The sequence below is a fragment of the Drosophila kikkawai genome, chromosome 2R, assembly GCF_030179895.1.
Source record: "Drosophila kikkawai strain 14028-0561.14 chromosome 2R, DkikHiC1v2, whole genome shotgun sequence".
Lineage (NCBI taxonomy): Eukaryota > Metazoa > Arthropoda > Insecta > Diptera > Drosophilidae > Drosophila > Drosophila kikkawai.
The window spans coordinates 20,488,478-20,512,173 of record NC_091729.1 but is presented as its reverse complement, the minus strand read 5'-3'; the positions used below and the strand labels follow the sequence as shown (position 1 = coordinate 20,512,173).

Genomic DNA, 23,696 nt, shown 5'->3' with positions numbered 1-23,696 from the left:
ATTTAGGACTTAATTCTATATTTTACAGGGCATTATCGTCACCATATTTCTTTTTACCATTACTTACTCGATTCAGGTTAATTTGCTCTCAGTGCTTCCGGCGTTATTACCCCTTCCTTCACCTCTATTCAAAAAGCATCGCACCTCCCTCAGGGGGCCGTAAATCAAATTGCAAATCAAAAGCAGCGCCCAGCAGCTGCCATAAACTTTTATGGCAAGCGAGCGTGGGAGGAGAGCTTCGGCTCGGCGATAGTGAGCTTTTTCCGCTCTCGCTCACGCTTGCCGAGTGCGAAAAGCGCTCGCTTTTCATTTTTCGCAGCTGGATTCTCGCAATCCGCTTCCTGGCCCGCTGGCTTCCGTTTTGCATTCAGTTGCTTTCGAATTGTCCGCCAAATTGGACGCTCCTGTGGCCAGCAGCCGTACGTACCCTTCGATCCACCCACGGGAGCAGACTGAACAAGAACAAACGTTGTGTTTTTTGTGGGAAAAAAAGAGCAAAGTCGTGTGAATATCGCTGTAATATTTCCAGGCCGAGTTAAGATCCTCCTCGGACAAGTGCTAGAAGTGCGAAAAAGTGAAGAAAGTCCCATAGAAGAGGCAAAAGTTCTTAATTGTGTAAGTCGCGCGTAATGCAAAACTCTTCTGTGTACGCATGGGTGTGTGAGTGTGTGTTTGCCTGCTGCTGTATTGGTGGGAGTGTCCTTCGGGCCTTGTGTGTGCCATTGCCACCGCCAGTTAATATTTAAAACAATTAAAAACTGACGGGAGTAGAGTGACATTAAAGCCAATACACGCCCCAAGGTCTGGTGGGCTCCGACGGGGCCTAATTAAGCGAGATCCCGTTGCATCGCTCCCAGGACAGGACGTCGCTGCCAACGCTCGGATAACTGCATTGTCTGGTTAACTTGCCGTTAATTCGGCCTGATTACAGCCCACACTGACCAGCCTCAATCCGAGCTGACAGTTCTGACTCTGCTCCACCGGAGACTCAAAGCGAGCAGATGGCCATTTGCTGGAAATGGCCATGAAAATTCCCACGAACTGCACTGCCTCGTAGCATACTTTTTCGGGAAAGTTTTAGCGAATTAAAGAGCGCGGCAACAAGGCTAAGAAAACATAAGTATTATTAAAAGCATTCTAAGAAGCAGCTTTTAAGTGATTAAGGGATCAAAAATAAGGAAGTATTCATTATAATTGGCTTAAAACGTAATGAGATCTTTAGTATTTCATATTTAATATTTCAATTTCATTTATTTATGAACCAGACTTTCTTTAACTTAAAAGTTCATGAGTAAGACCTTTGTTAACCTTGAGGGAGAAATGTTTACAAAACAGGCAATTGAACTCTTCTCAATACTAAATAAGGAATTAAAGTTATTTCTTAATTTATAATCTTAACTTTCTTTTAACCGGAAATCAGGTTTGTCGAAAGCGGCTTTTGTAATTAAAGCTAAAACCCTTATTTTTAATCTAGCTAAAACATATTTTGTCACTTGAATTACTGTTCAAATTTCTCCTTAATGGTTCCCACAATTGATGTCCGGATTAAACTGAAATTGAAAGTTGATTGGAACTGTAATTTTCATTATCTCACTATATTGATCAATAAATTTGCATGTGCACGTCAGACCCGGGCATCAGGTGCATCCAATTCCGGCCAGAATGGATACTTAGGTCTGAGCAAATATTTGCCACAAGTTGGCCAAGAGTTCTGGCCCTAGACCAACCCGAACCGAAACCCTTCTCTTCTTGGGTCTCCGCTCAAGCCGAGCGTAGATGAACGCAAAATTAATTCCAGCTTCCACCCGCTGAGGAGGACGACATCTTCCTTTAGACCCGATAACTTTTTACTACTTTTTATGCTATTCTCCTTTTCCTCTAAGTTTTGCCCAGCTTTCGCTCTCCGCAGGATTCGCCTTCGCTTTCTTGGCTCATTGTTATTGGAATGTCTATGTCGGGGTTTTTTTTTTTTTTATTGTCTTATACAGTAAGGACTTCCTTAATGGGTCAGGTACACCTGTCCTTAGGTAAGAGATTTTTGCGCTTTACTCTATTTCATTGCTGTAAGAATTGTTATAGGGATTTCCATTACAATTTAATATTTAATTCTTTTAAGAAAACTTTAAATAATTTATTGTCAATTAACGTAACCAAGTTCTACTGTAGATTTCGGTTCTTTTGTTATAGTTATTGCTGCGGCTGCTCTCGTTGTTCTCGCTACCTTAGCATCCTTGCCCTTGACGCGCACTCTTCCTTGCTCTAGCAGGGTCCTGCCTCCGCCTTCGTTGTCGCTTTTTGTTCCTTCTTCCTGTACGCCTTGTGCCTGCCTGCCTTCCTTCCTGTTCGGCATGAACGTGCGTTGTTTCCTTCGGTTTCATACGGGCTTTTGGCATTGGTCTGTCCGTGTTTTGTGCGTGTTTGCCAGGGCTCAGGCTCAGGCTCATTCTTGGCGTTCTCTTTTTTCGGCTCTTTGTTGTTGTTATTGTTGTCCTTTGCTCGGGGGCGCCTTTCCGTTCGTGTGTACATTTAAATCGCAATCAAATAACAATAAAAACATCAGCGAGCAGCGGGCACAAAATCGGTGATCGGTGACACATTCGTGGGATCCCAGTGCATTAGGCTTAAAGCCACATCCTGATGGATGGCTGGATTTGTGACTGAATTGTGTCAGCCCGGGCGTATACGCAATGTTGTTGACTTATCGTCCCCCGCAGGAAGTTGTTGCGGGGGCTTAAGTGGCAAATGGATAATATATAGGAATTTGAGGGAAGTTTTTAAATATTGAAACATGTGTTTAAATAATATTTCAAAATAAAAAGGTAGACTTGTAGTAGAAATTTCCTTGAAAGGTCAGAAATTACAAGTAAAAAAATATATTTAGATGAAAATCATTATTTTGTAAATATAAAAACAAAGATCAAATAAAAACCCACTGACTTAAAGCATCCTTAAAACATCCTGATGGATTTGTAAGTGAATTGTGTCAACCAGGGCGTATACGCAATCTCTTTGAGTTGTTGGCTTATCGTCCTCGCAGGAAGTTGTTGCGGGGGATTAAATGGAAATTGATAATATTTAGAACCTAGAGGTATGTTTTTAAAAGATAAAAAATATTTCAAAATAATATTTAAACTAAAAATGGTAGACTTGTGGTATTAATTTGTATGAAAATGTAAGAAATCGTGAAAACAAACATTAGACATTGACTGTAACATTTATTTATGTATTTAGTTTGCAATCTAAATAAAAGCTTAACAAGTCATAGGTAAACCCAAAGGAGTCTCAAATTTCACTGTGTTGATGTGTACACTCACTCTTTCCTGAAATCAATATTAAATGTATCCTTTTATACGATATATATATATCATGACCCTTCCGCCTGCTGCAGTCAAAGTTCAGCTTAACCCAACAAAAGTTGATGATTACTCCGATTGTTTAGCAAAGAGTGAACAAAGTGAAGGCAAAATGGATTACTTGTATTTATTAATGCAAACGTGCGGGATTAAGCCAGGGGGGGTGGTCTAGGGGGTAGTGAAAGCAAATGCTATGAACTTTGACCTTCGCATTGCGGCTGGTCATGGTGTCAAATGGGGGGGTGCGGGTAGCCAGGACTACAGCAATAAGCTGTTTAACTGCTAGTGCATGTCACACTTTCCCCCACTCTCTCTCTCTCTCTCTCCACGTTGCAGACAATGCAACTGCCAATGAATGGGCTTGGCTACTTTCTCTTCTGCATGTGTGTGTGAAAGTGAGCAAGGCTGATTGTATTAGTTGTTTGTGGCTAACACAGACATTTACATTTGTGTCCATTTAAGCGTAAAGCTCCACCAAGGGAAGCTTGCCCTTATGCAACATATGAAGAGCAAATCAGATTGCAAACATAATAAAAAATGCGAGTTTTCCTGGAATAATAAAGGAAAGCGCTCTTTTGGTTAACTTGAAGTATTGAATTTTCTGTTTCATTATAAAAATACAATCGGTTTATTACAATTATTCTCAGAAACTGCGATTATTATTATTTCCAATGTTGAAATTGTGTGATTTTCTTTACAGAAAAATACCCATTTCTTGTCGGAATTACTTTTGTAATTAAATATATTTCTATTTAGTTTTTTTTTCGAGTGTTTTATCCACGTGAATGCTATGCATTCACCTGTCAAACTCATGCATGGAAATTGTGCATTTACTTCGTTGTAAATCAATTCTCTTCCTCCCTCAACATTCGACCATTTCGTGCAATTGCTGCAGGATCAGGCCCTGCAGCATGTCCCTGGCTATAGTGCAGCCAGAGCAGGGGCACTCTCTGGAGTTGGGCACGTGCTGGGACTGCAGGTTCATCAGTCGCAGGCATCGTTGGGCTCTCGCTCGCTGGAGCCTCTTCAGGGTCTTCATCTTGCAGTAAACCAGGCTGTAGATGGTGATACCTAGAGGGAATAATATTACTTTTTAATGACAATTAAACTCAACTTAATTTAATTATTATTAAAATGTTCCAATTACTTCAAAGTTTATGTTTTAAATTTCGCATAAAAAATCTATAAACCCAGTATTAGTAAAATAATAATTTAACAATAATTTTAACAAACAAAAGCTCTGATATTGCAAACACACAATTTCGAATAGGAACTTAGTTAACTCGGCTAACTAAACCTATTTCAATTGATAATGTTCTTAATTTAAAAATAAAAATGTCAACTTACAAACTCCAACAACAGAAACGTGCAAAAGGATAATCATGAAGACAATGCGTGAATAATATCGATGGTGGCGTAGCTTTTCGAATGGAAAGTCCATATTGCTGCTTCCGTTGCTCTTCATAACAACGGTTTCATCAACGATTTCAACGACGGTTTCAACCACAGTTTCACCAACAGTTTCAGCAACAGTTTCACCAATGGATTCACTAAAGATTTCACCAACAGTTTCACCCACAGTTTCACCAACAGTTTCAGCAACAGTTTCACCAATGGATTCACCAAAGATTTCACCAACAGTTTCACCCACAGTTTCACCAACAGTTCTAACAATGGTTTCACCAAGAGTTTCACTAACGGGTTTACCAAAGGCCTCAAGAATGGTTTCCCCATCAGTTTTGCTAACAGTAGGGCTTTCAAACGATTCATCCACATCCACTTCGACATCCATAACATTTTCTTCAGTACTGTTTTCGTACACGAACATCGCCATCAGCTGTGTCTCGTTCAGCCAGTCTTTCCGAGAATGCATAAAGAAGCAGATTCACCAAAGGCTTTCACCAACGATTTCACCAATGGTTTTACCAATAGTTTCGCCAACGGTTTCACTATCGGTTTTCCCAACAGAAAGGCTTTCCATGACTTTTTCCTCAGTGCTGTTTTCATACTCGAACATCGCCAACAGCTGTGTCTCGTTCATCCAGTCGAAGCCTTTCCGGGAATGCATAAAAATACAGATTTAAAATAAATAATCAAACCAATCTCCGTACCAGCCAAGTTGTCATCGGCTTTGGCCAGGTGGGGGAAGGTGATCAGGGCCGCCGTAAGCAACAGCCACCTGGCAGCAATTCCCAGCGAGGAAAGAGGCATGGTGCTGCCGCGATTGTTCCAATGCAACTGAAAAAACTGAACACTCGCGACTTGCACATTGCCGATCGATGCCTGCTCAATTGGATATCAAACAGCTGTTTGAGAGAAAACATATCGACAACAAATAATAATAATAATAAATAAAATGTAAGTTACTCAATAATATTTATTATTGTTTTAAAAGAAAGGGGAATTTTCTTTATTTACTTTGATAAAAATGCAGTTTTTGTTTATGAATTCATTCACAATGAGCTACACAGAATCAGAGAATCTTACATACACTGTGTGGTTACCCCACAGTTCTCGATATACACAGAAATCCTGCTGCGGCGACAGTTGGGGCAGAGGCACCCTGACTTGGGTTGCAGCTCCCCTATCCTTACGGTGTCCGGCGGCAGACTGGGCCACACAATACTCTGGGTACGTGGGGCATAAATATCAAGGCCATCCGGTGTGGAAGCCATAGCTTGCCAGGTCCGGCAGTAGCACCAAAGACATCCTGTCCAAAAAGGATGAGTTAATCAAAGCAATGGCTGTGATCAAAACTTCTACTCACCCAAACACCCCATCAGAATCAGGAACATAAGGGCCAAGAGGGTCACTAAAAAGATTCTTGCCTGATCCTCCGTCAGCGGAAAGTAGGGACTTTTACCCCTACTCCCCAACAGATCCTCTAGGCAATCGCTTGACACCCACAAAATAGAAAAAGCGGCTATGATGAAAATGCATCGTGTGCCCGGCGCCAAAGGCATTTTGTTAATGGTTTGTTACGCTTTCCACCGGCCATTAAACAACTTCAAAGTGGGAAAAGCCCAGGGGAAAACAGCTGCTACCAGATGGCGACATCGCCGTGAAAACAATAACAATTGGCTTAAAACTTCTGGAAGAAACTAAAATATTGCAAAGGCTTATCTGCCGCGATTTTCAATGCATCCTTGGCAAGAGAAAATAATACTTTTAGCACAGATTTGTGGTGTCTTCCATAGTGCTTATATATATTGTTTTCAACGTCTTTTTCCTTTTCATAAACCCCACATGGGAACATACATAACCTTCAGAGGAACACATACACCCACACACATCACCCCTTTCAGCCCTCGAACCGCACACACTCATGTCGGAAAGCATTAAGTCTGAGCGTTTTGCCTGGGTGTGCATTTGTCATAAACCAAATAAAAGTAACCCATTTGCGCTGAGAAATTACATTTAAATTGCAAATTTAAAGTAAAAACAAAAAGTACTCTCACCCGACAGTCAGCAGATGCATTCGTAGAAAAAAAGAAAGAAAACGTGGAAACGTATGCAAAGGTGTCAACCGAATGGAAAAACGAGAAAATTCTGCGAAAAGCTGGGTAACAAGAAAAAATCATTTTGCAGACATAATTCACTTAGTCGCCAGCCTCGGTTCTCTTTCTCCTTGTTTATTCATTTCCCACACACTTCACCAGCATGCATTAGTTTTCACACTTTCCCTAACTCTATATACCTTTTGGAAAATCGGAAAGAATAACAACAAAGAAAGCTAACTTTGGCCAGCCAAAACAATTAAAATATATCATAACTAAGCCAAAAATGCATTAATTTCGATTCGGAAAGCAGTTTTGTGTTAGTTTTTACTAATTTAAAAAAACTGCATACCAAATTTAAATTTTTAAGAAATCAAAATTTTTGGTCATTTTTGCTAATTTTAATGATGTAACCCCTTATCAAATTTCGCAAAATTGGCAAAAAAATCGATTTCTTCCGGACATGTCTAGAAAGATTCGCATGTTAATGCTGATCAAGAATATATATGGTTTATGGGGTCGGAAATGATTCCTTGACTTAGAAAAATATTATTTTGTATTATAAAATCGGATTTTTTATATTAAAAAACTTCTTGATTTTTTTTTTTTAATTAAAAATATCATAACTCGGCCAAAAGAGCATTAATTTTAAATCGGAAAACAGTTCTGTGCAAGATTTTCTACAGTGAATAAATCTGCATACTTCATTTAAAAATTTGGAAAATTCAATTTTTTATCAAAATCCAAAATTTTAATGATGTAACCCCTTAGAAAATTTTGCAAAAATGGCCAAAAAATCGATTTCTTCCTGACATATCTAGAAAGATTCTCCTGTTGATGCTGATCAAGAATATATATACTTTATAGGGTCGGAAACGTCTCCTTCACTGCGTTGCAAACTTCTGACTGAAATTATAATACCCTGCAAGGGTATAAAAATGCATTCGTGTCCTCAAGGCAAAAAGAAATGTGAGTGCTTTTAGTTGGTGTTATTTTTCAATCGATACTTTGGCAATTAATTTTAAATTACTCTAATGGATAATTTGTGTAGCCTTAATTATAGGGAAATTCAGACAGGAAATACTACTATTAAAATTAACTACAATTAAATGCATTTTAAATATGTTAAAAAAAAAGGTTTGGACATATGTAAACTTTCGGTTCTTCAAAGTTGATGATACTTATAACTCATTAGAAAGTTCATCTTAAAGTCTTTGAGATCTGTTTTCTCATGCACACAGCTTAAGTTGTCTAAATCTATGCGCCTGATGAGGCCGATTAATATGATTAAGACTTTATAAAGTTGGAAATGCCTTCTTGTCCCTCTCCCGTGCCGAGTACCTGTGTATAAACACAAGGTAAGGCCACAAGAAATACAAATTTACTCGCCCATTTTCAACAATTTAATCAACAAAATGATTTGCAATTTGAAATTCATAAAAAAAAACGGAGGAGAATCACTTGAAATGCCACTTTACGCACATTTTGATTGTGATTTAGCGCTGAATTTGCGATTACCAGGACGATGACAGCGAAGGACGACAGACGATGACGAAGTAGATGAATATTTAATGCGGGGAACAGGACCCGAAGGGACCTCGGCAAGGACCTGAGGTGCGTGGAAGGCACTGCCTGTCCTGCCTGCCTGCCTGGCAGTCTGACAAATGGTCCGGGAGGGTCCGGAAGGAGATGCAATAGAACGTGAAAATCTGTTTTCCACAATGATCGAGGTGGTGGCAAGGGGACGCACTGGAATGGAGACGACTTCGTTGCAACGAAACAAATTTGTATGCGTGTGCTTTGGCCTCCGCCGATGGTCATGCTGCTCTGCTCCTGGCAAACTAACCAATCGATATTTCCCGTTCTGCACTTGAAAAAGCCCCCAATGATAGCTGCTCAAACTGGGCGCCAAAAGGGGGCCATCCATCCGTTGCTCGCTTTGATTGTTTAATTTTCAACTACATTCTCATAATTGGTCAACTTTTTGAAGACTTATCACTGAAGGATTTTAGCTTTTCTATTTTTAAAAAATATTTAATTTGTTTAAATATTCTTTGAAAAATATATTAAAACATTTTCATATTGCCTAAACTGTCGTTTAAATCTTCTTATCAAAAACATATGAATTAGCAAGTTAGCCTTGACTTAGACCCATATATCCTGGTATCCTGGACCTCCCCCTCCCCCTGAAACCACCCAAAACCCCTGAGAGGGAGCCGAGGTCGCCATCTCGCTTTGTTTTGCCGCTTGTGGGCAGCCTTCGTGGGTTCAAGTTCAAGTGCGCCGAGCTTGCCCCTTTTCATAATTGCCGTGACTTGTGCAACAACAGAGGCGGGACAAGGGAGGGGTAGGCGTGACGAAGCAGGGGCAGGGGCAGAGGCAGGGAGTGGCCCCATGATGATGACGAAGGTCTCTTGTCTCGCCTTGGGGGCCCGGCTGAGGGAAATTTAACTTTCGCATAAAAATGTCAAAAAAAGGAAAATTTTGAAATGCCAAAAGGCGGAAAACGCTGTCGGCGCACTGTTAGCAAAAAAAAAAGAAAAAAGAAACGAACAGGAAAACTAGAATGCAGCCTCTGCCACCCCACCCACCCCGCACTGCACATTCCCAAGGTCGTTAAATGCAACCCTCCCGCCCCTACGTTCTCATCAAGTGTAAACAAGCGGGCGACGGCAGAAGCTCGAAAACATTTTCACACTCGAATTGACCAAACACAAACAAGGCAAAGAGTGATGGCCGAAAGGGGGTTCTTAGGGGGAGAAGTGAAAAACTGGAGAAGGAGTTCAGCTCTCTCGTCCCCTGTTTTACTAGCTTTTTTCACTCTTTCACGTATCCGACCCGTTGCACTTTAATTATTTATTCGCTGCTTTATTAAAAGGGTTTTCACTTTGCCCGCTGGCAGCTCTGTGTGTGTGCTTCCGACGTTAAATGTGGCAAACCTGCCAAAGGTGAAATACATGCAAGCAAAAAGAGCAATTGGGGGGGTTTTATACTTTTCCCATTCTTTTTTTGGGGTTTATGTCCACTCAAAGTAGTTAATATTAGCTTATTATTATATTATAGTGCCAGGAAATTATAAGGGAAAAAAACGTGATATATTATATATATATATATGTATATATTTATATATATTCTATTTTAAAACATGTATTTTTTTAATTAATTAAAAACTTAGCTAAAATATGTAATTTAAGACTATAAAAAGAAATCTCAGTTGTCAAACTCTGATCTCTCGTCTTAGGTTTGTGCTTCTCGATGCCTTTACTCGTTGTTTTGATCATCGTTTGCTTGCCCTTCCTTTCACTCTAGTTGCCTTTATTCGTTGCCTTTACTTGTCGCCTTTACTCGTTGCTTTTACACGTTGCCCTTACACGTTGCCTTTATTCGTTGCTTTTATTCGTTGCCTTTATTCCTTCCCTTTACTCGTTGACTTTATTCGTTGCCTTTACTCGTTGCCCTTACTCGTCATTCTACTCCTTTTAAACAACTTCTAATAAATGTTCCATTTTTAAGCAAAGTTTATTCCAAATATTTCTCTTTTCCATTTTTTTTCAAGTATCAAATTAAAGTTTTATTTTTTATCCACCCAAAGCCACTTTAAAATGCTATTACAGTAAAACAAAAGTTGTATCCCGACAATTAAATACAATATCTTTAAAGTCCCTGATGAAATGCATTCAACTGTGAACTTCAAACATCAGTGCACAAACGATTGAGCAAACATTTGTTTACAATTTCCCAAATATTCCCGCCCTAAAAGCATATAATACGAGCGTGCTTTTCAATCAAGTCGCTTCCATACATTTCAGCCAGAAGTTGGTCAAAGTTTGAGAGTTCAGTTGGCCAGAATCCGCCCATTTCCTCCCCTCCCCCTTAATATTTACCCAGCCGAAATGCCAACTGTTTGTGCAGAATCCCGCTCCTACGTGCCCAGAATAGTCGGATTGCTTGGATCTCTCAGCCTGCGGAAAATAAATAGATTTTCACTGTGAGCCCTAAAACGCTTTCAGCTTCGACTGACCGATGCGATGCAAAACTTTGCCAACACTTTTCACGCTTTTTCAATGGAAACTTTAGCGCTTCCGCCTGCCACCTGCCGCCTCTCGTCGATTTCCATTGTCAGGGCTGTGAATTGTGCAGGTTGTGTTCCAACAATTTCCCGAAAAGTTCGCACAAAGCTAAATGTTTATTTGTACTGCAGTTAGTTTGCCATTTTTTTCCATTTTATTTTTTTATGTTTGTCGCCGCCGAATCGCATTCTTGGGCCCTGCCCAGGGGGCATTGCTGGAATCATTAGGAACTATTTGCTAAGCAAATGCCAGCGGCGGCAGCCACTGGGAGTGGGGCAGAATAGTTAAGGGGCGGAATGCTGGACCGCAGAACCAGGCCAGGAGCAACCTTGCTCGAAATGGCAATGGGAATTGGGTTCTGTGGTTTTGGCTATTGTTTCCCCCCTTTTTTTTTCTGCGAAAAACTTTTCACTGGAAGAATTTTCCTGATGAAATTTCATGGGTTTTTCCGTTTTCCCTTATGACCATTTCACAGGTCATCATTAGCACATTGACAGCCTCTCACTCACTTGGTTAAATACACATTTGACTGCCTAATTACGAGGCGCTGTCAACAAATTGCCTTGCAAAAACACCGGCAAGAGCCAAGAGCAGAGCAAGAAAATGGCACACAAAAACGTGACCAGGCAAACACACTCAAAGCGGTGTGGAAAAGCGGATATGGCCTCTCACAGCTCATCTCATCCTCACATCATCACATATCCCATCACAAGCTGTTATGGCCACTACACCAAGTGTGACAGTTGTTCCATAAACCCTATATATATGCCTATATATGTAAGTGTGTGTGTCTGAGGGAGGGTGGGTGAGGTAGGGTGGTATTGCGGTGAGAGGGTGGCCCAGCATCAAGTGCCATTGACGGCGCGTCATTTTCTTGAGCACTCATTTACCCTCGACTGGGGGCAAAGCAATGTCTAAAAAACGGGCGTGACTGTGATTTTAATTAACGAAACGGAAATTACAAAATGAGAAAACCGATACAGAGTCTATTAAACGGGGATTAAGTGGAAATTAGCTAAGGTTTAAGGCAAAATAAAGAAAAATTTACTTGATAAAGTGAAGCCAATATGTAAACAATCACAGGTTTCTGTGACCTAAAACAATATACATATTTTCTATTGTTCAACTTGTATAAATGTGTTGTAAACATATAAAGTCATAATAAGCTTGTAATTTAATTAGAAAGCCATTTACAAGTTGTTAACAATTATTACTACCGCTTTCAGTAATTGTTTGTGGGGTCTTTTTTCACAAACAAAAGCAGAGTTTTTCCACGCCAACGGAAAAGTCGAGAATGACATCTAATTAGACAAAAAAGTAAATACAAAAGTGTTAATCAGAATAAATATAGAAAGAACCCTTCATAAGGGTCCCACGCAAAAAAGCAAATATAAAACATTTTTCAGTTAAGCTCTCATTAAACCTTTGCCTTTTCTGAACCAATCTAAATATAGTTTTTATATAAATGTAAGTCATATTACCAACTACTTGTCTAAGCCTTTCAACCCCTTGACCTTTCTATATTGCCATAATTTAGACCAAATCGAGGCCACGGCTATTAATCAAAAGGCCAATCATTTTTTTCATATTTTATTAAGCATTCTTGACCAGCTGTGACAGTTGGCAGTTGGCCAATGCCATGTTACCTGAAAACTATTATATATAACGGGGTAACCTCTTTTTTTTTTTGTTTTGTATATTCCACAGCAGGAGGAAGATCAGGGTCCCGCATTCCCCACTGACCTGCCACCAGCAACCATGGGGCAGAGCAGCAAGTCAGGAGCTGGCGGCGGAGGTGGAGGTGGTGGCGTGGTTTGCCCTTCGACGGCGATCAGTATCGGTGGCTGTGCCTCCGGAACGGCTTTAATTTCACTAGATGCCACTGGACCAGGTGGAGGCGGCGAGACGGAGCACGAACGTGGAACCTGGACGGGACGATTTGATTTCCTGCTGTCACTGCTGGGCTATTCAGTGGGTCTGGGCAATGTTTGGCGGTTTCCCTATCTTTGCTACAATAATGGAGGAGGTGGGTTACAGTTTCACTTTTCCTTATTAAAACTAATATATTCAGAAAATATAATTTATTTATTGTATATATTTTAAACCTCCATAGGTGCTTTCCTCATACCCTTCACCATCATGCTGGTAATTGCCGGCCTTCCCTTGATGTTCATGGAGCTGTCTTTTGGCCAGTATGCTGCCCTGGGCCCGGTGGCCGTTTTCCGCAGGTTCTGCCCCCTGTTCCGCGGATTGGGAACCGGCATGATCCTCGTCTCGGCCATCGTCATGCTCTACTACAACCTGATCATCGCCTGGACCATCTTCTACATGTTCGCCTCGTTTGCCACCAAGCTGCCGTGGCAAAACTGTGAGCCCGCCTGGAGCACCAAGTGTGAGTAATCCCCTGGGGGACAGGCTAAGAATAAGGCTAATATGATGACTCCAATTAATTAATAGCCCAAGACACACTCAGGGCGAGGGGAAAGAGTAAAAGATTCACATCTTTTGTTACGTTTGTTACGTTTTTCGGGTCATAAATTAGGCAAATTGCAAGCTGTCAAAAGTGGAATTTTATTTTGCTATTCTCCGACCGTTTTGTTTTTGTTTTCCTCCGTTTTTCTTTTGGTTGGCGGCACGTGGCCCGGTTGGGAAAACACATGACCGCGGGGGTGAGTGGGCTAAAATGATAGCTTGTGTAACCGTTAGACCCCAGGGGAGAATTAAGGACACACACAATCCCGAGTAAACTTTCAAGGAAACTTGCAAATCATTGCAAATAAAATTTAAATAACAAAATATCAAAATAGTTGAAGTTGGCATAATTCGATGGGGATCAAAAATACATCACTCATTCGCTGTTGTCTTGGGGGGACAAAACTACCTCCTCCTACTCCTCTCTCTTTGCCTTGGCGCACACGCAAACAATAAAAAAGTATGTGCAAACTTTTACTGAGAATTATAATAACAAGCTGGTAGCAAGGATCCTGGGAGCACAGAGCAAACCATAACGTTGGGCGAAATCCAACGGCGCCTTGAAGTAGGCAATTGTTTTCGTGCCTGACATTGTAAGGTGAGTGAGCGAGTGTTCCTGTTTGTGTGATCCTGGCGAGTAGACTGCCGTCGAGTTCCTTATTTTCACACAGCAGACAAACAGAGACACTTTAAAATTGCCCAACACGCGTAGCACATAAATCTTTAACGAGCATTGAACGCCATCTAAGCCGGGAGATTCTGTTAGATGAGACTGGTTGGGCGGAAAAGCGAGACAAAGTTGGGTATGTAGGTCAGGGAATGATGAAAACTTTGCAAATTTCTTCATTGTAATCAAATAACTCACTTTATAGACACAGATATTAAAAGTGAGACCAAGTTTGGTGTATTTGAGGTTCTAGAAGTGATGAGAGATTGGTATATTTCTTTATAGAAATCAAAAATAAAAACTAAAGCTGGAGCTTTATATAGTTTTCGAAGACTTTTATTACACTATATTCAGATTTCTAATTAAGTAACATATGATTCATTTATTAAGAAAATGTATGACTAAAAAACTAGTTTAAATTTTCATAAATTTTATTAGTTTCTACATATATTTGTTAATACAATTTTTTATTATTTTATTTCATTGTATTTTTTTATACTTGACTTTCCATATTTACCTTAATTCATCCAATAAGGATATGCGAACTTCTCTTTATTGGCCTCATTTTTGGCTTCCTCTTATATTTTCCAAGGAGTATATCTTTTTTGTTTTTTTGTCATGTTTAGCTTATTTTATGACGGCCGTCTTGGAAGCACTCAAACACACAACCTAGACCCACTCGGGCCTCCACACACACACACGCGTTCTCAAGTGGCTGGGTGTATATTCCCAGGGAGCAACAACAAGGACCACGGCGTGAACGAGCAGCATCGTCGAATGCCATTGAAAGTTTTGCATGAGACAGAGACCCTCCTGGGCCAGGGGTGAAACCAAGGGGGGTCAGCAGGGGCTATAGATAATTGCAAGTCTTATATAGCTATATCTTTGTGTTTTCTCCGTTATTAAGACTGTTAATAATATAATTTAAATAGATTTTACTTGAAACCCCTCTCGTTTAAGTCAGCCACTGTCTTAGCAGGCACATGGCTATGATTTAATATAAGGAGGACGCCTAGTGAGCCAGCTTCTTGGCCAGGGACTTGGAAATGAAATCAGACTTAGACAGAGGTCGCAGGTTGCTTGGCATTTCCGCTATTTTTGTGGAAGCATAAGAGAAATCGATAGGGGGGGAGACTAGAGACTACAGGATGACTTTTCCTCATATTTCACCTTCTAGAGGGGCTGGCGGGGCAGCATACGAGGACGCGGCAGCTTGAAATTGTTAAAATGACAAACAATTATGTCTTAACTGTTTTTGACACTCAATCGCTGGCAGAGGAACAAGCAACCTTGGGACAGGCTTTTCCATAAGCTCTTAAGATACAAAGCGAGCGAGAGGAAAGTTGAGTACGGTGCGGAGGAAAATGTCTATATAAAGAGAGAGAGAGAGCAGCAGACAAGCAATTTCTTAAGGATTTTATTTATTGACACTTTTCGATTCGCCCTCGGATTTCACCAGGCAGCATCTCTGACCTCGTGCTCGTCGCCTTTGTCCTCGTCTGTTTCTGTTTCTGTTTCTGCTGCTAGATGACAAATGTTTACTTTTAGTGTCACGATTAAAATGTGTTTAACTCTGTTTGCCGATTGATTGAATATAGGGACTCTTACACTTACATGTTTATGTTCTTTCGAGTAAATATTTGAATGGATTTTTCATGGGCCTAATAACGTAAAAGAGAGAGAGGACTAGCTTACTCCTGGTTACTCGCAATTTATTTATTAGACACATAAACTTGGCTAAACTTTGAGGAAAACTCAACTGTCAACAACTGAAATTTGAGTCCCCTACAACAGACGAGCCTTCCGCATACTTTTTATACCAACACACTCGGGGGCGCCCACATCGCAATCTGCTCGTCATCAAAGTTTGCCATCAAACTTAAAGGTCACAAAATTTAAGGCCAATTTCCTGGGCCAGCCAGGCGGGCGTAGCACTCGAAATTGAATAAGAAACCTGGGGGTGTGTAGCACTGGTGTAGCCTTTCGCCTGTAGGATATTCCACACACACACATAGATATTTATTTAAACCCGAATTTGTTAGGCAGTCGTCGTTTTTCTTTTTCCCTTTTTTGCTCGTTGCTTTTCCAAATAAAATTCATTTTATATGATTCGCATCTACGGGCGTGTGTGCCTGTGTCTGTGTAATCAAATTAATTGCAATACAAACAGATGCAGACAGGCAAATTAAACGGCATGTAAACACTTTGAAGTTTTCCCAACGAAACCCAAACCCGAACCCATCCAACCCCGACAGCACATCCATCCAGCCAACCACATGGAATTGTTCTCAAATTTATATCCATTTTCCGCGTTGGCAAATGAAGCTGATGAATTGCTCTGACAAATGTGCGTGTGAGCGATCGAAATGTGGCCTTAATTCCGGCTCAGGACTTGGTCTATAATTACCAAGGTTTTATTTGCGGAAAGCGGCAACGCGGCGTATGGGTAATGTCTATTGACAGACATTACACATACGCAGCGTTGCCGCTGGTAAAATGTGTTTTTTATATTATCTATGATTGATTTGACTTGAACTTGACTTTGAAATTGCTTTTTAGGTGAATTGCCTTAATTAGGTAATGCCAACAGTAATGTCCTGCGGCGATAGTCGTCCCCTATGAACTTGTCATGTTGAACTCAACAGTTCGTTTGTCATTTTGTGGTTATTTTCTTGGTAGAAAACTTTGCCAGAATTACAAGTCTAGATTTCATAAGCACAGCTGTTATGTAACTTTCTTAAAGCCAAAATATGTATATATTCTGCCAAGGTAAACAGAAATTGCGGTTGGTCCTTTCAAGAGAGCGATAGAGAGAGAGAGTCATAAAGCTGAGGTCTCATTAGAGAAATTCAAATCAAAATCCTGTCAGAAGGAATGCCAGCAGCATCTTTTCCGAAAAAAAGACTCGGAACCCCAAACAGATTGGTCTGCTATTGACCTTTCACCTCCTCCAACAAGTCCCGGCTTTCCCACTCAACTTACAAACTGGCCAAGACCAGGAACCTTTTGTGCAACCCTTTAACCAAGAGCTTTTGGCCCAGTCAGACCCTTTTTTTTTTTGTATTTGCCGCACATTGTTGTCCGGACTTGCCCCTTTTATGCTCTCCTCTGATTTGCTACTTTGTCCTTTTAATTATGTAGCCGGACAGACCCCCCGAAACGAACCGACAAATAGTTCATAAATATTAAAATGCTCTTCTGGCCTTTTATACATAATTGAGAGGGAGTGCCACCGACGAGTGCTGCAGCTTGTCGTTGGCCCTTTTTTTTCTCAACTTGCTAACAGCCTAAGTCTCTTGCAGATTGCTTCTCCTACGCCCAGGCGGATCAGTGCGAGGCCACCAATGGCACCTACTACCTGCGCACCTGCCACAATGCCACCTCTGCGGCGGAGAACAACATCACGGCCCTGGCCCTTACAGCTCTAAAGCGTCCGCCAGCCGAGGAATACTTCAAGTGGGTATCGTTTGAGGGGAAAAAGAAGTTTCCAGTCCAGAATCCATATCATAATAATACCTATCCAAACCAGACTCTTTTATAATTTTGCTTAATTTTCCTTATCAATTGATTGGATTCCTAATCTTCTTTCTCCCAGTGTGGCGTCGCCTCCTTTAGTTTAAGCTTTATTTTCAATTTAAACCTCGATTTTACAGCAACTTTGTACTGGGCCTGTCCAAGGGCATCGAGGAGACGGGCAGCATTAAGCTGTCACTGGCCGCCTGCCTTTTCCTGGCCTGGGCGATTGTCTTCCTCTGCCTGTGCAAGGGTGTTCAATCCTCCGGCAAGGTGGTCTACTTTACAGCCCTATTCCCCTACGTTGTCCTTGTAATACTCTTCGTTCGTGGTGTAACGCTCCCGGGCGCCAGCACGGGTATTATCTTCTACCTGACGCCCGACTGGAAGCAGTTGGCTAATGCTCAGGTGGGCCACACAATGGCAAATAAGCCAGTCGTTGTCCTAATGTCCTAATTTCCTTATCAATCCTCCTACAGGTGTGGGGCGATGCAGCTGTTCAGATATTCTTTGCCTTGAGCCCGGCTTGGGGAGGTTTAATCACGCTCTCCTCCTACAACAAGTTCTCCAACAATTGCTACAAGTGAGTTACTATCATATATCTATAATAATTTTCATTGCTAAATCCTTTTAAACATTTTCTCAGGGACTCACTGATTGTGGCCTTCTGCAACATTGCCACCTCGTTCTTTGCCGGTCTGGTGATCTTCTCGATCATCGGCTTCCTGGCCCATGAGCTTAATGTGGACGTGGAGAAGGTGGTGGACCAGGGTGCTGGCCTGGCCTTTATTGTCTATCCGGAGGTGGTCACTCGGCTGCCCATTTCTCCCGTCTGGGCTGTGCTGTTCTTCGTGATGCTGCTCACCCTGGGCCTGGACTCGCAGTTTGCTCTGATGGAGACCGTAACCACTGCCATATTGGATAGGTTCCCCAATCTGAGGCAGTACAAGATTTGGGTTGTCCTCTCGGTGGCCATTTTCGGTTACATTGGCGGCCTGGGCTTCACCACAAATGTAAGCGGTTTTTAAGTTATAAATTATAAATCAAGAAATTAATTATTAATTAATATATCCCTTTAGAGCGGCATGTACTGGCTTCAGTTGATGGACAAATATGCTGCCAATTGGTCGGTTCTGCTGATTGCCATTTCGGAGTGCATCCTGATTGCCTGGATCTATGGATCGCAGCGGTTCCTCAACGACATTCAGGGAATGATTGGCAAGCGATCTTGGTTCTGGAACTTCTTCTGGGGCATCATGTGGCGTTACATTACACCAGCTACACTTCTGGTGAGTTATTCATTCATATTGCGATCTTTAGATGTTGGGTAAACAACTTTAGATTTCCTAACTATTTTCTCCTTTCAGTTCATTCTCTTCTTCAACTGGGTGGAGTACAAGCCGGCCAAGTATGGACACTATGTGTACCCTCTGTGGGCCGACACTGTGGGCTGGATCATTGGCCTGCTGCCCGTCCTGGTTATATTCCTCGTTGCCTTTCACGAGATCTGGCAGGCGCCGAAGAATCTCAGCTTCCGGGAGCGTATCAAGTACCTGCTGAAACCCACCGCCGAGTGGGGGCCAGCGGGAAGGCCCTGCGTCAACCTGCACGCCGAGCGATACCAGAGCCAGAACTACGACGGTGTGACCAACAACCAGATCCTCATCGAGCACGATCCCCCGCCCAAGCAAAAGGAGGCCAGCAAGAAGGAGAGCAAGTTGACCATTGATGTGGACGTAGATGTTGAGTGCCTGCCACTGGCCACAGTGGGCAAGCGACCGGGTCCGGCCATGGCCAAGGCGATGGGCAAGCAAATCAGCAGTGGCAGCCTGCAGACGAATACCAAGAACGGCACCCACAAGTCCCCCACCGAAATCAGTCCCAGCAAGCAGCCACTGATTCCAAACGAAAAGGAGGCTAAGCCGGCAGCCAAAAAGGAGGCAGAGGTGACCACTAAGGTCCTAGCAGCAGGAACCCAGAGCAGCGGACGTGAGTGCACTGCCATGTCCACGTTTGCGGGCGGCGGAGAGAAGAATCAGAATCCCATGAAAGTCAATTCGCCGGCAAAAGCCACGACGGCGACACCAGCAAAACCAACATCTGAAGCTGCTCCGGCCAAGAAGCCATCGACCGCCGGGGTTGCCACTGCCACTTTGGTTACCATTGCGCCAGGTCCAACTCCTGCAGGAGCTGGAGCCAAGGGCAAGGCAACAGTTTCAAGTGGTGCCTCCAACGGCAAAGCCCCGCCGCCACTGGCCCATGCTGCAGCACTACTCAAGGATACAATTACGCCAATCAAACCGACAATATCGGCAGCAGCGACAACAGCAACAGTTGGCGTTGCAGCTGGGGCCAAGCCGACTGTTAGCATTGCTGCCAATAAAGACACGACGTCCGCAAACACAGCCCCGGCGAAAATGTCACCAGCCACAAAAATCACACCAGCCGTCAAGAACATACCGGCAGCTGCTCCGACTAAAGTAAATGTTGACGCTGGCACAAAGCCAACTGTTCCGCTTTCCACGTTCAAGTCAGAAGGAAAGCCAGAGGCAACATTCGTGGCCAAAGCAGCAACAGTTAGTGTAAGTGTGACAAACGGCAAAGCAAGTGCCAGTGCAGCAGAGATGCAGGCTGTAACTATCACAGCAGTCAAACCTCCGGCAGCGAGTGTGGCCAATGGAGCAGCAAAGCCACAGCCAGCAACAGTTGCAGCCACATCTTCAAAACCTCCAGCAAAAGCCACGCCGCCTTCAGTGACAGCCACGACCAGTGGCAAGACAGTGGCTGGTTCAGCATCTGCGGATAAAGGTGCAGCTAGCAGCAGCAACATTTCGGCCAAAACGGCGAAAGCTGGCAAAACAAAACCCGGCGAAATCAGCCCAACCAAGGCGGCAGTAAAGTCACCAGCCAACAAGGCCGGAGGAACAACAAGCCCCACAAAAGCAGCTGCCACCAGCAAGTCAATAGGCGCCTCTGCAGCTCCAGCTAGTCTGGGAAAGACCGCAGCCAAGACAGCAGCAGCAACTCCTCCAGCGACTCCGGCATCGGGCAAGAAAGCAGCAGCCAGCTCCTCGAAGACAACAGCAACATCCGGCGGCAGTCAGGCCAAAACGAAAGCCAATTCATCGGCGGCAACTAAGAAGTAATAGGCCCTAAATTAAGGTTGGTCGTAGTTCCCAGTATCGACAACTATTTTTATAAGCATATATATAAAATATAAATATATATTAACGTGTATGTGTGTGTACCTAACGAGCTGGGCCCGAAGAACCCCAGTTTAAGCTGTAAATGTAAAACAAGTTGAACTAGGCGAAGGCACATAACACGCAATGTTTTTATAGATATTTAATATTTAATTTGGAGTGGCAAGAAAAGAAGAAGAAACCTTCATGTTTCCTATGCTAAAGTACCTATTTTATCAGTCATCAGTGTGGGATAGCTGTTCCTTAGTACCTAATTTCTATAAGCCACTCGAGATGGATTGACAATGATGGACGAAAGACTCGATTGTAATTACCGAACAAGTTAACGTAGGACTTAGTGCAGGATGGGAATCGGAACCGTAACCTTCTCTCAGGCCCAGTTCCTGGTGTTTGTTTATCTTTTTGTGTGCAATATCCCCCCATGGATGATCCCCTGTGAGCCCCGCAATTCGAGAGCAATGTTGAAAGTGCAATGGAAAACGTTGAGTTTTAAAAATATATAAATTTATATACAAATATACACAAGTATTACTATTTATACGAGTGACCACGGCAGGTCATTTGATTGGGTTTTTTTCTACTACAAGTACTTTTAAGACTACTTTGGAGGGACAGGAGTAACGAGTGAAGAGTGACGTTACGCCAAAAGTAACGAGTGACGGAGTGGGACTTTTACGTTTTATAAAGGCATACATTTGTTTATATATTTAGAACCGTTTACATCACCGACCCCCCCAACTAGAGCCCAAAGAATATATATCTATAAGAGTGTAATATCCCTCAAATCTGTAAATGTGTCTATGTGCTCACTGTAATCTATGTTTTCTATGCTAACGAGAGACTCATGTACCTAAATGTTAATCAAGTTGCATCAAATCCCCCGATTTGGGTGCATTTGTATAGTTAAGAACAAAAAAAAAGTATTTAGAAGTGTTTTATGTGTGTGGACTAGAAGGATAATGATAATGATAACGATAATGATAATGATAATGCTCATGAGAAAACCAAAAAACAATAATTGAAAGTATATTTCTAGAATTTATATAACCATTGTTGTGTATTCATGTTGAGAATAAATAAATTATATAACTATATTGAAATATACAAAGAATAGAAAAAAATATAATATTCGTAAATATTTATATGTGTTTGTACCTGTAGTTAGTTGAGAAAATGAATATACCACTAATCAAGTATTTACCCTGCAATATATTCACTTATTTTTGTAATTTCCTATAATTTAATTGTTAATTTCAATGTTGAGTGTTTTTCGACAAATTCAAAATTGTAAGAATAAATTAAGAACGATGACAACTTTTAATTTTAAGCCCCGAAAATGTGTGATAAATAATTTGCTTCGGCGCGAAATAATTTTCAATTTGTGTCAAACATACTTTAGGCGTAAGTAAAATTGGAAACAGGAATATATACTATACACGTTGTTGTAATTTGAGTTCGTTGTTGTTGATGTTTGTTTAGCGCAGTAGCTGTGACACAAGCCTACATACATACATACATATGTACCTAGAGCCTAGAGAACCTAGAACCCTGATTCGGATTACGATATCTATGTATATGAAGTATTTAAACAAACCATCGATGTTGCATGTTTGTTAGTTGAACTGGATGTGTGTACCTGTCGAGATGGGAAAGCAAGGAGTAAGCTAAGCGGAATTATCAGAATAATACGATTAAGGAAATGTGTAATGGCTGTTCAACAAAAACCACAAACATTTCGGTTGAATGTTAATCAAATTAATGCCGCAATTTGCTCAAACCTAACCTTAAGTCACCGAAAACCATAAGCTGTCAATTCAGACAAGGTAATTTTAGTTATAAATACTACAGTTTGCCCCTCAGCGAGGGCACATTATAATATAGTGAAGTAAGTGGAGTTTACTTTAAACATTGAACAGAGGAGCTTCAAATTTTATATGAGACTTTGGGATGCCAACGGAATAGAGCAGATGTTTAAAAGTTAGAGAAGTAATCAAATAACTGCAACACTCATATCCTTGAGGCCCTTCGACGACCGATCAAAATCCGTATAACCCACCCAACTCAATGTACACAAAAGTAAACAAATCATCAACAATAAATATTAGCAAAAAATCGTGCAAAATACCTAAAAAATAAGCAGAATACCCTGAAATGTACTCAGCAAATAAAGCAAATAATTACTTAAGTGGTTAACCGAACACAGAACCTAAGAAACGTATTAGTAAAGTGCTTAAAATCATTAACTATTCTTTAAGAACATTTCGGTTTGCATTCGAAATCAAAAGTTCTTTGCAGGGTTATATGTAAAATCAGGAAAGCTATATTCAGACGGCATTGTGAACGGTTGCACATTTATTTAGCGGAATAATGCAAAATCAAAATAATAAACATTACAGGATAACACCGGTCGAACTATGCATAAAATATCGATTAAAATAAATGTATAAAATTTTGCTGTTCTGGTAATCAAAAAATATATGTTATATCAAGTCTTAAGTGTAAGCGAGAAAGTATTACACATATTCCGAAAATGCCAAACAAACTAAAAAAAAAGAGTAATCGTGAATAATAATTATGTTAAAATGTAACATTAAGCAAAGGAAACCATATTCATGAATAAATATTTATGGGTTTTAACAAAAACTATTGAGGAAAGTATTTTGAAGGAATATAAAAAATATGGAGGGAAACAAGGATGATAGTTTTCTCACGGATTTGATAACCGTTATGAGCACCGAAGGCGTAATTCCCACCAATTCGTTCTGCCTCCTCATGCATATACGGCATTAACTACAATTTAATTAATCCGGCCAAAATGAGGGGCTTTTTTTTGTTATTTTTTTTTCAGCGCAGGTCGGACTCGAACCCACAACGAAAATTTGAAAGACAAGCGGCTAACGCTCAGCGCCACGACATCGCTT

The 23,696-nt window shown here is 41.4% G+C and overlaps 2 protein-coding genes across 2 annotated transcripts; one reads left to right on the top strand and one right to left on the bottom strand.

Moving 5' to 3' along the window:
* Positions 1 to 601: 601 nt before the first annotated feature.
* Positions 602 to 23,418, top strand: GlyT (Glycine transporter). The gene is made up of 9 exons (XM_017162957.3): positions 602 to 615; positions 12,628 to 12,946; positions 13,034 to 13,312; positions 17,362 to 17,515; positions 17,713 to 17,980; positions 18,052 to 18,155; positions 18,219 to 18,585; positions 18,652 to 18,861; positions 18,940 to 23,418. The coding sequence occupies exons 2-9, from the start codon at positions 12,679 to 12,681 to the stop codon at positions 20,716 to 20,718; spliced, it is 3,429 nt and encodes a 1,142-aa protein (XP_017018446.1). The 5' UTR covers positions 602 to 615; positions 12,628 to 12,678; the 3' UTR covers positions 20,719 to 23,418.
* Positions 3,657 to 6,316, bottom strand: LOC108071983 (uncharacterized). Its single transcript, XM_070284406.1, has 6 exons — positions 6,121 to 6,316; positions 5,845 to 6,063; positions 5,465 to 5,647; positions 5,280 to 5,405; positions 4,701 to 5,210; positions 3,657 to 4,424 (listed from the first exon to the last, which is right to left on the bottom strand). Exons 1-6 carry the CDS (start codon positions 6,314 to 6,316, stop codon positions 4,216 to 4,218), a joined length of 1,443 nt encoding a protein of 480 aa, XP_070140507.1. The 3' UTR covers positions 3,657 to 4,215.
* Positions 23,419 to 23,696: the final 278 nt, after the last annotated feature.